The sequence below is a fragment of the Penicillium arizonense genome, assembly GCF_001773325.1.
Source record: "Penicillium arizonense strain CBS 141311 chromosome Unknown PENARI_contig032, whole genome shotgun sequence".
Classification (NCBI taxonomy): Eukaryota; Fungi; Ascomycota; class Eurotiomycetes; order Eurotiales; family Aspergillaceae; genus Penicillium; species Penicillium arizonense.
In genome coordinates, this window is record NW_019173309.1 from 54,414 (window position 1) to 69,237 (window position 14,824).

At 49.2% G+C, this 14,824-nt stretch overlaps 5 protein-coding genes across 5 annotated transcripts; 2 read left to right on the top strand and 3 right to left on the bottom strand.

Annotated features, from left to right (window-relative positions):
* Positions 1 to 98: 98 nt before the first annotated feature.
* PENARI_c032G06240 (uncharacterized protein) lies at positions 99 to 5,090 on the top strand (the record flags this gene model as incomplete). The annotated part of the gene is made up of 3 exons (XM_022636577.1): positions 99 to 404; positions 470 to 1,100; positions 1,603 to 5,090. 3 exons carry the CDS (start codon positions 99 to 101, stop codon positions 5,088 to 5,090), a joined length of 4,425 nt encoding a protein of 1,474 aa, XP_022483550.1.
* A 451-nt stretch (positions 5,091 to 5,541) lies between these two features.
* Positions 5,542 to 7,504, bottom strand: PENARI_c032G07402 (nucleobase cation symporter-1 family protein; the record flags this gene model as incomplete). The annotated part of the gene is made up of 6 exons (XM_022636584.1): positions 5,542 to 6,083; positions 6,148 to 6,218; positions 6,272 to 6,414; positions 6,466 to 6,841; positions 6,893 to 6,997; positions 7,065 to 7,504. The coding sequence occupies 6 exons, from the start codon at positions 7,502 to 7,504 to the stop codon at positions 5,542 to 5,544; spliced, it is 1,677 nt and encodes a 558-aa protein (XP_022483584.1).
* A 378-nt stretch (positions 7,505 to 7,882) lies between these two features.
* PENARI_c032G11647 (isopenicillin N synthase family dioxygenase) lies at positions 7,883 to 8,992 on the top strand (the record flags this gene model as incomplete). Its single annotated transcript, XM_022636606.1, has 2 exons — positions 7,883 to 8,189; positions 8,319 to 8,992. 2 exons carry the CDS (start codon positions 7,883 to 7,885, stop codon positions 8,990 to 8,992), a joined length of 981 nt encoding a protein of 326 aa, XP_022483548.1.
* A 172-nt stretch (positions 8,993 to 9,164) lies between these two features.
* PENARI_c032G05279 (uncharacterized protein) lies at positions 9,165 to 11,073 on the bottom strand (the record flags this gene model as incomplete). The annotated part of the gene is made up of 5 exons (XM_022636571.1): positions 9,165 to 9,706; positions 9,763 to 9,980; positions 10,041 to 10,790; positions 10,934 to 10,941; positions 11,002 to 11,073. The coding sequence occupies 5 exons, from the start codon at positions 11,071 to 11,073 to the stop codon at positions 9,165 to 9,167; spliced, it is 1,590 nt and encodes a 529-aa protein (XP_022483611.1).
* Positions 11,074 to 11,332: 259 nt separating this feature from the next.
* PENARI_c032G11592 (MDR family MFS transporter) lies at positions 11,333 to 13,171 on the bottom strand (the record flags this gene model as incomplete). The annotated part of the gene is made up of 3 exons (XM_022636605.1): positions 11,333 to 12,708; positions 12,773 to 12,853; positions 12,910 to 13,171. 3 exons carry the CDS (start codon positions 13,169 to 13,171, stop codon positions 11,333 to 11,335), a joined length of 1,719 nt encoding a protein of 572 aa, XP_022483543.1.
* Positions 13,172 to 14,824: the final 1,653 nt, after the last annotated feature.

A 14,824-nucleotide genomic window follows, 5' to 3' on the forward strand; every position in this document is an offset into this window, starting at 1 on the left:
CTGCAGGAAATATATAAACCGCGCTCTGTGAGTCGCTCCTGCTCTTCCAACTTTACACCTTTCTACTATGGCGATAGCTTCAACTACTTTTTTGTATGATGTCTAAGCCCCTCCCCATCAAGCCCTTTGGCTTGTCGCAGATCTATGTCCCGCGCGACGAACCCAAGGTTGATATTGTCTTCGTTCATGGCTTGAACGGCAGCCCTCATGACTCTTGGACGAGTAAAACTACCGGTTGTTTCTGGCCGGTTGACCTTTTGCCAGATATCCTTGCTGCGCAACGTCCTCGCATCCTCACCTATGGCTACAACGCAAATGTCACGGCCTTCACGGATGGTGTGTCCCGGGACTCGGTCGTTAGCCATGCTGAAACACTCGCCTCGAGTCTTGCTGCCAATCGAAGTGTAAGTTCTGCTATTCTTATCCTTCTGTATTCCTTTGATATATCTTCTAACCTGGGTCTCTACAGCTGAAAGAGTGCTCCGACCGCCCAATAATCTTCGTCTGCCATTCTCTGGGAGGTCTCGTTGTGAAGCGTGCCCTCATATACTCCCGCAGTCTCTCAAACGAGAAAACCGAGCATCTTCGCTCAGTGTACGTGTCGACCTTCGGCATTCTATTCCTCGGTACCCCGCATAATGGCTCTGATATTGCGAAATGGGGTCTCTTGCTACACAATATCTGCAGCGCCGTCCTTCCGAAGAAATTCATGGAGGCATCTCCGCAGCTTGTCAAGGCTCTCCGGACAAACAATGAGACCTTGCAGCATATCAACAGTCTTTTTGTAGACATCATGGGCCGATTCCATATCTATTTCTTTCACGAAACGCGATCTACAGATGTACGAGGCACTCGAGAAGTGATTGTGGACGAAGCATCAGCGGCTCCTTATATGGAAGGCGTTGAGCGGATGGGTATTGAGGCAGATCACAGTCACATGTGCAAGTTTGACGATGAGAATGCTGCTGGTTATGAGGTGGTGGCTGAAGCTATTCTCCGATACTCGCGCCAGGCTCCTACTATCATCAAAGATCGCTGGGTGGAGGAAAGGAACGTCCGCACACAGGAAAAGAAAGCCAAGGCCAGAGAAATCTATGACGGTGAGTCGACTTATTTCATACTCTGAATGATGCTCTTCTATGCTTTCAGTATTCTTTTCAGTGCTCTTTCAGTCGTACCTTCGATTACATCTTTGATTCCGTCCTTGACATATACTAACTATTGCAGGAAGAGTAGATGACCCAGCGAATAGAAGCATGCCAGATTTGAATAGACCTGGTATGACACACCTTCTTCCTGCACCCGAGGAGTCAGTCACGCTGAGGAGCTATGAGATTGAGGAGCCTGCCGTTTAATGACTTTGTTTGAACTCCAGTTGGCGTTGCTTGGTTAAATCACATTCTTGTCTTTGCTTTCATCCCTCTATTGATGCTGAACCCAAGGGACCACATACTTCAAATCAATTATTCCCTTCAGACTCGGACTGTGCTCATATTCCATGTACTTAGTTGCTCTGGGTGGCTCCCATCTTATGTCCTCAATAGCTGACATGACTTATCTTGCACTTTATTCCCAGAGTCAGACCTGCTGACTTTCGCATAGTCCAATCCGTACCAACTCTGCCGCCTGCTGCTGCAACAGAAGGCCGCAACTCGCCCGTTTCTGATCTGGGAAACAGTGGACTCGAATTCTCCCATTATTCCCTCACAAGCCCACCGCTATTCGTGGCACCCCCGGGCTTCCATCCAAATGCCACATTTTTCGGCATGCAAAAAGAGCTTGAAGTTTTGCATAATCGGTTGTTCAAAGCCAAGTCGCGTGCAGAAAGGACTATGGCTGTTTTGATCTCTGGCGTTCCAGGTTCTGGCAAGACGCATCTAGCGCGACAGTATGTGTTCGCACAACGCGACTGTTACCCAGGCGGAATCTTCTGGATTGATGCCAAGTCCCGCGAATCAGCATACAAATGTTTCTGGGAGATTGCCCAAGCCGCCACGCTGGTTGACCACAAGGAGACCGTAGAACCCGAGTATCAGGAAACCCAGAGGTATGTAAGTGCCGTCCGGAACTGGCTTCAGACACGACAGGATTGGCTTCTGGTCTTTGATGGGGTTACCTTTGACCGGGACGATGATATCAACGAGTTCAGGTCTTTCTTGCCGTGGAATCGCCAGTGCAGTATCATTTACACCTCGGTCGACACGACGTTGCGGAAAAAGCAGCGACTGTATGAGCCCTACTGTCTGATGATCTCGAGGATGCACGTCGAGGACGCTTGCAATCTTTTGTTTAAGGACGTTGGGATCACCCGACCTACAGCCGAACAGATATCCAAGGCTACCCGGATAGTAGAGCACTACGAGTGTTTACCTTTGGCGATCCATGCTATTGGTCATCGTCTCAATGCCACAGGAAAGCCCATTGAGAAGTATCATGTCAAATCCCAAGTGACCGACAAGAAGCTCGCGGAACCATTCTTGAGCATCATGAATGATTTGTTTCGTCTGCAACAAAGACAGGCATTGCATTTGATTAACCTCCTCTCATTCCTTGGCCACCAAGTTCCCGTTGGACTTCTGAACCTCGGTAGGGCTGCCATGACCGCCGAGAATTTGGAAATCCAGACCAGTGCCCAAACCGGAGAAGAGCCTGATCTTGATAATACCCTCGGAACACTCATACACTATGGACTGATCGAGAGGACCTCCGATGCGGGCGTTGTTCGACAAACCTCATCTTTGCACCGGTTTGACCACCAGTCTGATGAGGAGACAGCCGGGGACACCAAGCCTGTTCCTGAAATCTCGGACTCACTAAATGAGAGCAGCCAGGAAGGATTCTTTTCCATTTACCGCCACAATTCGGCGGTCGACGTGGTCAAAATCCACAGTGTGGTCCAAGGTTTCTGCCGAGATGAGCTCCGAATCAAGGACGAAGAGTATAAGGGTGCCATGAACAAACATGACCCAGGGTTTTACGATACCTGGTTGATTGTTGCCACTCGGTTTCTCATCAAATCCTACGAAGCCGCTAGGGAGAGAATGGCCCATTACCAGGACTGTGGCCTTGTTCGGGACTATCGAGAATACGAAACCCACGCTTCGCGACTGGCTGAGCTCTTTCCAAAGAGACCTTTGATGGGTTCACATCCACCCATCGTTCGTGAAGCACGAGAGGGCCTGCGTCGCCTGCTGAAGAGCATAAGCAAAGAGATCGAGAATCTCTCTCCTAGCTCCTCGCATCACTCCTCCGGTAACCAAAAGTCTGTTTTTGATCGCTCAAGTAGCTCGTCTTCATCCTTTCCCGATTCTTCGGCAGACGAAGGTATTTCGCGACAGAATACATTCAATTGGGATGACATTGGCTCACCTCGAGCGGAATCCCCTGAGCAGATGGCAGTGCCACTTCCTCGCTTCAGATTGGAGCTGTTCCCTCCCCATATATTCAGAGGACCTGGATATGAGTCGGAAGAAGGCTATGAAACTGATGGGGAAGCCAAGGCAGTTGTTCGAGTCTCTCCAGCTTTGTCACAGTTAAGCAATACTACAGAGAAACCGAAACCGCCCCTTTCATCGAGCCCCCCAGTTATATCCAGCGAACAGGAGTGGCAAGTGGTCAATCATCACCAAAAGCCAAAGCCAAACCTACCCAAGGGGAGAAACCAGAAAAGGCGGAACAAAGGCCCTCGAAACTTTAGAGACGCCAAAGCCGACACACCACTCGCAAAAGTATCCTCTATCCAGGGACGAGGATCCTCAAGTCGGACGACCTCGGCTGAAACGGGGAGCTCCTCAATACTGGTTTCGGAGGCTGAAAGAGCGCTCGCTGCAGTGCGTCGATATAGCAACTCCCAGGCGTCCTCTGAAAGTTCACAGCACACGGCTACCTCTCTTCCATCGAATCCGCCAGCGAGCAACGAGAATATGCCGACATATGCAAATGTGGCCACCCGGCGAATCATAGAGGCGGAGTCAGCTGTGAAACGTCCATCATCAGTGCCTGTATCACACGCGCTAGATCCTGCTAGTGGCGTGCAGATGAAGCCTTCCACTGAGTCGCTTGACAGTCAAATGGGCTATGCCTTCGCGTCACCACTCTCTCATGAATTGAGCTCTCACGAATTGTTAGTGGAACCTATGAGTCTGTCAACATACAGTGAGCCTGGTGATAATATCTTTGGTCGCCAGATGAGTGACGTTGACTATCACACTGCACCTGGATCACGATCTCATTCTCGCCGTGCCTCAATCGCCCAATTCGAAATTCCCCGGAATTTGTCTGCAAGTGTGCCATCTTTCTTTCCATACCCGCCACCGTTACCCTATGATGAGAACATTGCTATCAGCATCCCGAATCTCAGAAGACCATCAAAAACGTCAGGCGCAAGCACCCCATCGGGATTCCCCGGACCTGGTGCCATTTCTCATCCATCTGCGATCATGCCGGGCTCATTCCCGCTCTCACAAAATTCAAGCCTACCCATGGGTTCTGCTCCCGAGCGGCCAACTGCAGAAGCACTATCGCGTGGCTCATCTGCGTTTTCACATCAATCGTGGGCGACAGAACCCGTACGATATCCACCGCGGTTCTCGCCAGTCCCAAGTTTTCAACACCAGCCCCCAGAGATAGCATCTGCTGTACCCCCACACACCCAACAACAGCAATTACTCTCTGGAATCGGAAGCTGGACAGCCGAGTTACCCTTGGCGGACAGCGCCCTGCCGTCCGACCCTACCATCACTGGCCCACCACCATCACACGGGCGACTAGGGTCAATGGATGAACGACTGAAACTCACCGAGCCGGGATTCAACCCTGAACTTGAGCCTTCACAGTACTTGCATTTCGGCGGCTACCGCGTCGATGTCCGAGATCCACGTCACCGGCTGAGCGAGTCTGCTCGGCCCCAGGCGCCACGTCGCGTACCTCAGTACCAACTGTATCATCCCAATCTATCCGGTCCTTTAATTCAACACGATGGTCATTTATATGCACCTGCCCCACCATTGGAGGTGTATGGAAAACGAGCACGAAGTGGAAGCTCGCCTTCACGTCCGAGCTATGATGGTCTCGGTGTGCGATTCTCTTAATCTCAGAATCCTGTTTGTCTTTATTGTTTCTTGTTTCCGTGCAATTGCATATATACGGTCATTGCTGTAATGCGTTATCTCTCTTTTACCACCTGGTTGCATCTGCTGTTCTAATCTGCATCTGATCGCGCGTTATCATCAAAGGTAGGGTTGAATGATACCCGGAAACATCGTCTTTGACAGGAGTTTGGCATTGCATTAATTGACCAAAACCATAGCATCTAGAGGTGGCTCAAGGAGCATAGCATGGAATGCAATTCTTCAACGCTTCCCATCAAACCAAATGCATATCACTTGTACGAGCAACCATCTGTTTTAAACATGAAAGAAATTAGAGCCAAGTTAACTATTAAAATAACCCCCACGAGAGTTAAAAGAAAAAAGGTAAAAAAAACACCGATCACCCTCGCTCAAAGCCCAAATTCCCAAAGACCATATAACAAACCACCCATTAATAACTTCCCTTCTCACCAACATCAGCCTTAGTAACCGCCACAGCCCCTTTCTCAGCAATACCAACAGCATCTATAGTATTATATCCCTCACCCCCAGAAACATCCGAGTCCTCAACATAATCCTTCGGCTCCATCCACCCAGTCCCCTTCTCCATGCCAGGTGGAGCAGAAGCCAAGCAACTCAAATAGTAAACCCCAAAAGCAATAATCAAGCCGGTGGGATAGGCAATATAATAGAACCGCTGGATGCCCATGGGCGCCTTGACGCCCATTTGGTGCAGGAATCCGTAGAAGTTAGGCGCTATAGCCACGACATAGGCGAGGAAGGCGCGCGGGTTGAAGCCGTGGAAGTATCTGTATGGACTTGGCTTTGAGATGTACAGCGCTGGGATATTGAGATAGCCGCGGCGAATTAGGTAGTAGTCGCAGATTAGGATTCCTGCTATTGCGGAGAGGAAGATTTGGTAGGATGATAGGAAGGTTATGAAGATTGAGGCGCTTGCTAGGAGGTACCAGGGGCAGATTGCATAGGAGAGGACTGGGCGTTGTTAGCAGTGGTTCCTTTTCTTTTGGAGGGGGGTTGTGTGTTCTTGTGTTCTTACCGGCGCAGATGAAGAAGCCTCGTTTGATTGTGATGTATTTTGGTAGTAGGGCTGCGATGTCGTTGCCAGCGCTGGAATATGTTAGATATTCTCTGGTTTTCTCGGGTGAATGGAGCATCCTTACGGAATGGAGTTCTCGAAGATGGCCGAGAAGACTGTGGAGTAGACGAATGCTAGGGAAATAAAGGCGCAGGCGGCACGGTTGCCATGGGTATAACGCTCTCCCTCCATCAACTTGTCAAGGAACGCCAAGGGGTTCCAGATAAGCTGCAGCTCATGTTAGCTAGATATTTTCTCGTGGGAATCAGCAGTACAAACCTCCCCAAAGATCTCCTTGCTGGATGAAGCAATCAGGTTTCCCAGAATAGCAACTAGGAAGTTCGATAATGGGAAGCTGACGATCTGACCAATGAGAACATCATTAGGCTTTGTAGTATATCGCTGAAGATCAGACGCGTTGGAGATGAAAGTTCCACAGCTAGCAAGCCCGAGGAATAAGAACTTGAAGATTAAGAAGCTCTTTTCGGTGCCTTGGATCTTTGAGGGCGCATTAAGTGACTTTAGCGAGCCACCGGCCAGAGATACAGTCCATCCAAGCATAGCAAAGGCCGCACAGAAGTAGACGGCAACCTTGGCATAGACCAGGGATTTCATCTTTGGTACAGGCACAATTAAGAATGCACAGTTGACCAGCCTGCAGAGTTGTAAGCCGCGAAGTATTTAGATGGACAGCAGATCACTATACCAGTAGATGAAAAAGCACATCATCTGCGCAGATGTCAAAGCCGATTTAGAGCCCATCTTGTCTGGGATGTTCTCAATTGAAGGGAAAATGGCATGGAGGAAGACACTAAACGAGCGTAAGTCATTCCGCCAACACATCGCGTCTTGGGAAGAGCTAGAGAGAAAATACTCACTATAGACACTGCGCGCCTTGAACGGAATTGACGCCATTCCAAACAATCGACATAGCCGCACGGTTAAAAGTCGGCCACAGGGCACCCCATGTACCGAAACTGGAGCGACAAAGCACAGGGAACGGAATGCGATACATGGCACCAGCACGACCATTCAGGGCCATTAAGGCACCGGCCAGGATTTGTCCGCCAAAAGAACACCCGATCGCTTCCCACATAGTCAGACCCATGGACATCCCCGTGGAAGCCGTGTAGAGGTTGCTAACATTGGCGGTTGCAGAAAACCAGAACATGATATAGGTGAGTTGGGACCATGTTCGGTCTCTAATTGGGGTGGGTCGGATGGAGGAATTGTCCAACATATCCACGGAGCGAGTGATGCCATCTTGCTCTGTCCTTTTGACGATCAATCGTTGATGCAGCCGGGTTAGCGTCGACATGATTGCGCTTGGTCACAGATGCAATGCGAAAACAGTGAGAAGGGGGAACGACTGCAGTTATGAGGAGAGGAACGCGCATGTGGTTAGGGCTATTTGAGGCGATAAGAAAGTCCCCGCATGGGTTATGAGCCTGTCAAACTTCCCACGCCAGACCCCCTGCTATCACACAAAATGCAATAGACTGCAGCATATCACCTTATCAAAAAGCCAAGCATGTGGGCGTCGAAAAGGCCGGACTTTTCCGCAACTCCGACGGTTATCGGTCGGACTTGCAGGGAACGTGTTCATGTATGCGGGGGACTCTTATATACCCGACCTCGCATTGGTTATCTTACCTGCAACTTACATGCAACTCATCGGTACAGCAATTAAGCAATTATGGCAACCCTAGTTGAATACACCCAGATCGAATTGCTCACACTGAGCGGCCCTGAATACCGCCGAGTATCTACTGCTCCCCCGCGACCCCCGACCGAAGATGAAATCCCGATCATAGATCTTTCCTCGATTGATGGCGATATAGAAGACCGAAAGGCCATCGCATCCAAGATAAAATCAGCGGCCGAAAACACAGGCTTCTTCTATATCAAAAACCATGGAATTGCAGAAGAGCTCATCCAGAATGCTCTATCGCAAGCCAAAGCTTTCTTCGATCAGCCAGACGAGAAGAAAGAGCTGGTTTCAAGTAAGAAATCTAAACTCTCAGATGGCTGGCATGGACTTGGGACAACTCAAGTAAATAAAACTGAAACACGAGGTCATTCCCCTCTCATTCCGGGTGAAACATCCCAGCCACTAACCACCAATCCTAAAGATCGCAAAGAGACATTCTCCGTGCGCTACAACCCTAAAAACGACCCGACAATCTCCGACCCAGAATCGCTGCTCACAGACGAACGATACTCATACGGCGGCGACGATCTGAAATGGGAGGGAACAAGCCACCTCCCGGGATTCCGCGAAACAACAATCGAATTCTACCAGCGCCGCCTCGCCCTCGCACGCAAGATGGTGCGCATCTTCGCGCTCGCATTGGACATGCCAGAGGACTACTTTGACGGAGTGACAACCCACCCCGGCGCAGACGGTCTCTATGTGCATTATCCCGGCACAGAAGATGCGCTCGAAGACAGTAAAACCGATGTCGATGTCGGCATAGGCTCGCATACCGATATCCAGTGCGTAACTCTCCTGTGGCAAGATATGTCAGGAGGGTTGCAGGTCCTTTCTGCTAGCGATGAGTGGCTCGATGCTCGACCTATTGCCGGCACGCTTGTTGTTAATATCGGGGATTTCTTGCAGCGTCTTTCGAATAACCGGTTTAAGTCCACTGTGCATCGGGTTTATAATCGTCAGTCTACCTCTAGGTATTCTATGCCCTTTTTCTTGGGCTTCAATCCCGATTCGGTTTGTCAGGTTGTGCCTTCTTGTGTTGATGAGGCCCATCCTGCTCTTTATGAGCCTATCCCCTGTGGAAAGGTTAGTTGATTCTCTCATACCTTTCTATTGTGTATTCTCACATCTGCATTTAGTGGCACCGCAATCGGCTCGAACTGTCATCGGGCAGACCCCTCAGTGCATAACTGTAAAGTTGTTGATAACAGACTCCTGTTGCGTAAAATGGTGTCATGTAATTTATATAGATCGAGTGAAATATCCGTTAAAACGGTCGCATAGACTCCTCCAACCCATCCCATCCAGACGAAGGCATAGAATCAATGAACCGGAACGGCGCCCAATCCGCCACAGACATAGGATAAGAATACAAACTATCCCCCGAATTAATCGAAACACTTGAATCCAGGTAGTCCCGTGCCTTTTTTTGAACAACATTTGTTGCCCAGTTGAAAACGCCCTCAATACTCCGCGGTATCCTGGCCTGTGTCCGAACATTCTCCATTAATGTATATGTCGCGTGGATATCAGATATATCTGAAGAGTATTCCGCGAGAGTGACGCCCGCGTATGCACCGAGCAAGTAATCATAGGTCGGTCTGACGAACGCAGTGTCCGACGAGCCGAATATTAAAATCTCGCTCAGTACTACCTGCGCATGGCGGATGACGGTTTGGGTCAAGTCCTTTATGCGTTTGTTGTGGTGCAGTGAGCCGGGGGACATGCCTTGGTGCTGTTTTGCTAGTTCCCAGCGTGATAAGATGAGTGAGACGCAGGAATGTGCCCATGTCAATACGCTATTCCCATCTGTCATTGAATTTCAGCTAACTACGCGTTTTGGTGTATTGAGTGAGGGATCATACCGGCGAGATATTTTCGGCTCCATCTAGTTAACATTTCCCAGGCTTCGCCCACCGAGTTAGCAGTGTTGTAGATAACCTCGTAGAGAAGTATATAGATTTTGAGCTCAGCTGCAATGATCTGATCAAAAGCTTCGAAGCCCGGGTATTTGACAATTTCCGTCCACTGACGGAGACGGTCGCAGGAGACCACGGATGGCCGACCAGTTCCAATCGCAAATCTAGGTCGATAGTTAGCTTTGGGATTGCCCATCTTGAGGGTAAGTTGATATAGCACATACTTCAAATGTACCAGAGAAGCCTGTATCCACATCCTGCACATATTCCGACTCGTATCGTCGTAGAAGGAAGTAAGAGATCCAAGCTCAGAAAGAGAGAAACTAAGCATGCAGTGGGTGATAGTCGTGCTACTCATCAACCAGCTGTCAATATATCTACCACCTGGCACCAGAGGACCAAAACTCCAGGCGCTGAATATAAGCATGGCATGGATCGTGGTGAGGCCAATTGGCGTATCTAAGGCTTTCATGCCTAGATGAGTTTTGACCATTGAATGCAGTGTAACGTGGAGATTCGAACGGTTGAGACCAGCTGTTGCGCGGAACCCTGCCAGCAGACACATCGCGAAAAGCAGAGGGTAGTTTTGTTTGAGATCCGACATTGTTTCGTGCGGGAACGGGTACCATGATGCTATTTGTTCGAAGCCATGCTGAAAAACAGAGGCGAAGTTCTCGGAATCTAGACCCATCTCGGTCATATGTCCTAAGATGGAGTCGTTTTCTCCGTTTGTTTCGGGTTCTGTGATTAGATTGCCAACATGGCGGACGACTGTGATCGGTGCTGGGTGAAGATCGGCTGTTGGATTTGGTAGCACTATGTTATCTTCGTTTTCGTCGAGATCCTTTATCGTGGTCAGAGTACTGTTGCCCCTGGAAAAATTATCGGGGTCTGTTGATATGGACTGGTCATGTCCAAGGTGAGACCTCAATAATTGCTTCATTTCAGCGAGTGAGGCTTCAATGGCATCAAGCCTGATATCAGTTAGTATGTCACTGGATAACATAGATAGGGGTTCGGCATATGTATAAGGTATACCTTTTTGCGCAATGACATTCAGCAGGCTGAACGGACCCCCTCTCTGGACTAGTAATTGCAGATGTAGCGGGAAGGGAACATTCGAGCCTATACAAGACCTGTCAGTCCCCAAAAATAGACAACCTCGGCAGACCCCCACCAGCTTACCTTAAAGACATGCAGCGGGCGCATTGCCTCGACCCCGGCGGAACCTCGCAGCGCGTCTTCAAGCGCCGACATGGCTGGCAAGAGAGAATACGTCGTTTACTCGGCATTTTAAAGACAGAATGAGAATTAGTTGAAGTTCAGTCTGCCCAGGTGATGTTCTCCGCAGCTTATCTGGGGTTCACGAGGCTAAGACGGATTGGGTTAGCTGCTGGAGGATTAGCCTTGTCATCTATACAGAGCAGTTTCATATGAAAGGGAAAGTGGAAAAACATTATATTAGTCGAGAGTTGTCTATTATTTTACATGCTCATTATTTAGGCAAAAATGCCAATTATGCCGCTCCTCCTGCCGCAAGACTCTTGCCTTTGACACTTTTCCACTCCACAATTACTGCACCAAGGACGCTCAAAGCGGCCACAGCTGCACAGACAGTGAAAGTCTGGGTAATAGCATCGTTGTATGCAAGGAGGAGACCCGGTAGGTCTGCCTTGCTGACAGCACTTTGAACACTGGTGGCGCCGGTTCTGATGATCTTAGCTGAGTCCAAAGTGGGAGCGTACTCAGCGAGATACTCAACCAGCTTGTTGCTGAAGACATTGTTTCCAATCGAAACAAAAAGAGCACCGCCAAGGGTCTGGGCGAAAACGATGATGGCAGTACCGGTAGGCACATCGACAATGTCAAGAACAACCTGAACGGCGATCATAGGTTGCTGCATACCAAATCCGACACCAGCACCCGCAATAATCTGATAACCGATCCAAACGGCCTTGGGGGTATCTGGGTGGAACTTGGTCATGAGACCATAGCCGATGGATATCATGATAGTACCGATAATCATGAAAGGTGCGTAATAGCCGACGACGGTAACGATTATGCCCGACAAAACAGATAAAACCACGACCGAGATCAACATAGGCAGGTTCATGATTCCTGAGTTGACGGCACTGGCGCCCTTCACGGCCTGGAACCAAATGGGCAAGAAGTAGACAGAGCAGAGGAACGCTGCGCCGAGGCAGAAACTGAAGAGGGCTGAGGACCACACAGTGCGCTTGAAGAATATGCGAGGAGGCACAGTGGCATACTCTTGCTGTGTCCATTGAACGAACACAAAGAGCAAGATCAAGACGCCAAAGAAGCAGAAAAGCAGAATGATGCGCCAGCTGCTCCAGGGATATGTTGTGCCACCCCATTGCAGGGCCAGTAGCAGGCAAATGATAGCAGGGAGGAAAAGAGACGTGCCAATAGGATCAAACTTCCTAATACGCTCTGTCCATGTCGAGCTTTTGATCTGGCGGTTTGGAGCCGGGAAGAAGATAGCAATCACCACAACAGTGATAGCACCAATAGGCAGGTTGATGTAGAAACACCAACGCCACGACACTTTGTCAGTAAAGACACCTCCCAAAAGAGGCCCTGCAACTGAAGCAATGCCGTACATGCTGCCAATAAAGCCACTGTACATGGGGCGCTTCTCAAGAGCTACCGAGTGGGCTAGGATAATCAGGGCACCCGAGAAAATACCGGCTGAGCCAATACCAGCGACGGCACGGCCAATGATAAGGGTCAGGCTGCTGTTTGCCACACCGCAGATGAGACTTCCCAACTCGAAAATGCCGATGGCGATGAGGTAGACCCATTTGATACTGAAAAAGCTGTAAAACTTTCCAAAGAGGAGCTGGAGAGACGCTGTGGTAAGGAGGTAGGCTGTAAACAGAACGGGAAGGGATTAGCTCAACTCTATACTCCGATATATCGGCTTTCTACATACCACTTCCGTACCAGCCTACATCTTCCAAGCTATGGAATTTATCTGTGATCTTGGGGATAGCTGTGGCGATGATACTGTTGTCTGCAAGGTAAAGTAAGCACTAGTCCAATGATGTTATATCAATGGGGCAAACGTACCAAGTGCCACTAAGAAGACACTTAGGCACAAGGCCAGTGCAATCAACCCCAGCTTGAGGCCTGTGGGGTATTCTGTGCCATCTTCACGTGTATTGACAGCCTCGACTGGTGAGTGTAATGAATCAGGCTCTGCCGTAGCAGTCTGAACTAATGTGTGTTCCATCTCTTTTGCTAGTGTTGGCGATGTGGGAGGGCCACTGAATGCCTCAGCCTTCTCTGGGTCCTCATGCATAGCATGATCTGACATAGCCGTAGACACCATTCCTGGTATCAGAGCAGAATAGGCAGAACAGAGTAGACAAAGCAGAACAAGATATCGGACTTTGGCGTAGTGGAGAACTAGAGAAAAGGGCAGAGATTTAAAGCAAAAGGAGTCATCGTAAAAAAAGGCCCGAGAACAGGGTCCATGTGGTTTTGACAGGCGCTAGTGCTTAGATAGGTTTCGGGTCCAATGTAACCGTGGATCGGGCCACGTTTGGACCACTCAGTGCTTGTAAATACGAGCTTGATCAATAAAGAGCCCCACGATGGAGACACAAGGCCTAAGTCCGAATGGTATACACTAACTTTTATAGGGGATTGCGCTATAACAGTTATGGGACAAGGACCTATCCACCGGGGAGATATTGTACCGAGCCGTTTACAACGGACAAAGCCATAGCTTACAGGCAAAAATATAGTTCAAGTTCGTCCGGAATTCGTCCGGTACCCTTCTATTAAAAGTGCAAGCCAAGTCTCACACTCTTAGAATATCAGCCCGAGACGTGATCTTGCAGGGCACAGTGATGCTCACCCATGGTGGCGCTCATGTTTGTCGCCTTTACTATTATATATATCAATGTCAGCTAATGGCAAAAAGCACAAATGTGAATCGGCACTTGCTTCTTATTCCAGTTGTTATGGGAAAATATCCGGGTTTAGCCGCATCTTGCCCACCCGTCCTCGTTAGGGCTTACGTCCGCCGTATTCATTGCCACTGCCATCACAGGTACTAGCGAATGAAAGTCGAAGACCCGACAACTCGCCAATGAGCCCTAGCAGACGTATGACTCACAATGGTTGGTTTCGTAGAAGAGAGAAGTAAGAGAACCACTGGTAGGGTAGATGGGCCCGTCAACTAGGCAAGGCTGAGATACTGTGTGGGTTGCATGGTTTTATTACTTGGTGCTAGATACGTATACAATAAAGCAAGTCTAACTATACAAGCTAAACGCCCCGTCATAGCCAAGTGGCCTTCCTACACTTAGCAGCAGTAATGGTCTAAACTTGAGCCTTACTTACGGACATCAACCCTGCCAAGCCCGGGAACACAAGGGATACGACCTGCCCTATCTCTCAAAGAATGATGGATCGAACCAAATTTTCTAGACTCACCTTCCTCTTTTCCTCCCGATGCCGGTCTAGAGCAAATCAGGACAAAACCCGGCCGACCAAAGAATCCCGAGACTTCGTCAGACTGATCTATTTTCATACAATGGCTTTCCTAGATGACACTGTGACTGAAGTGATCTTGAGAGAACACCCGAAAACAAAACAACTGAACCTGTCAATCTATGTCGCGAACCGGAAGACACCAATCGGTTTGCAAAGCTCACCTGAACCCTAGTTTCTATGTTAGGGAGGACCCATTGAAGGTAGACTATCCACTATGCCTCGAATTTGTATCTCTCCGAGCTATCGATGCCGCAGAATTGATAAAAGAAGGATGAGATCACCGACGGAGTGTTCCGCGTTCTACACAAGGGCGACAGAACCACGTATATTGTCAAGGCAGTCAACCGTCTCCTTTACATACCGCACAACTCGGACATTATACGAACAGAACTAGAAAACCTTGAACAGTTCAAAGGTGTGACTGGGATCGTTCAGCCAGCTGGTATTGCGGTATTTAACAACCCGTATGCGACTTCCCAGA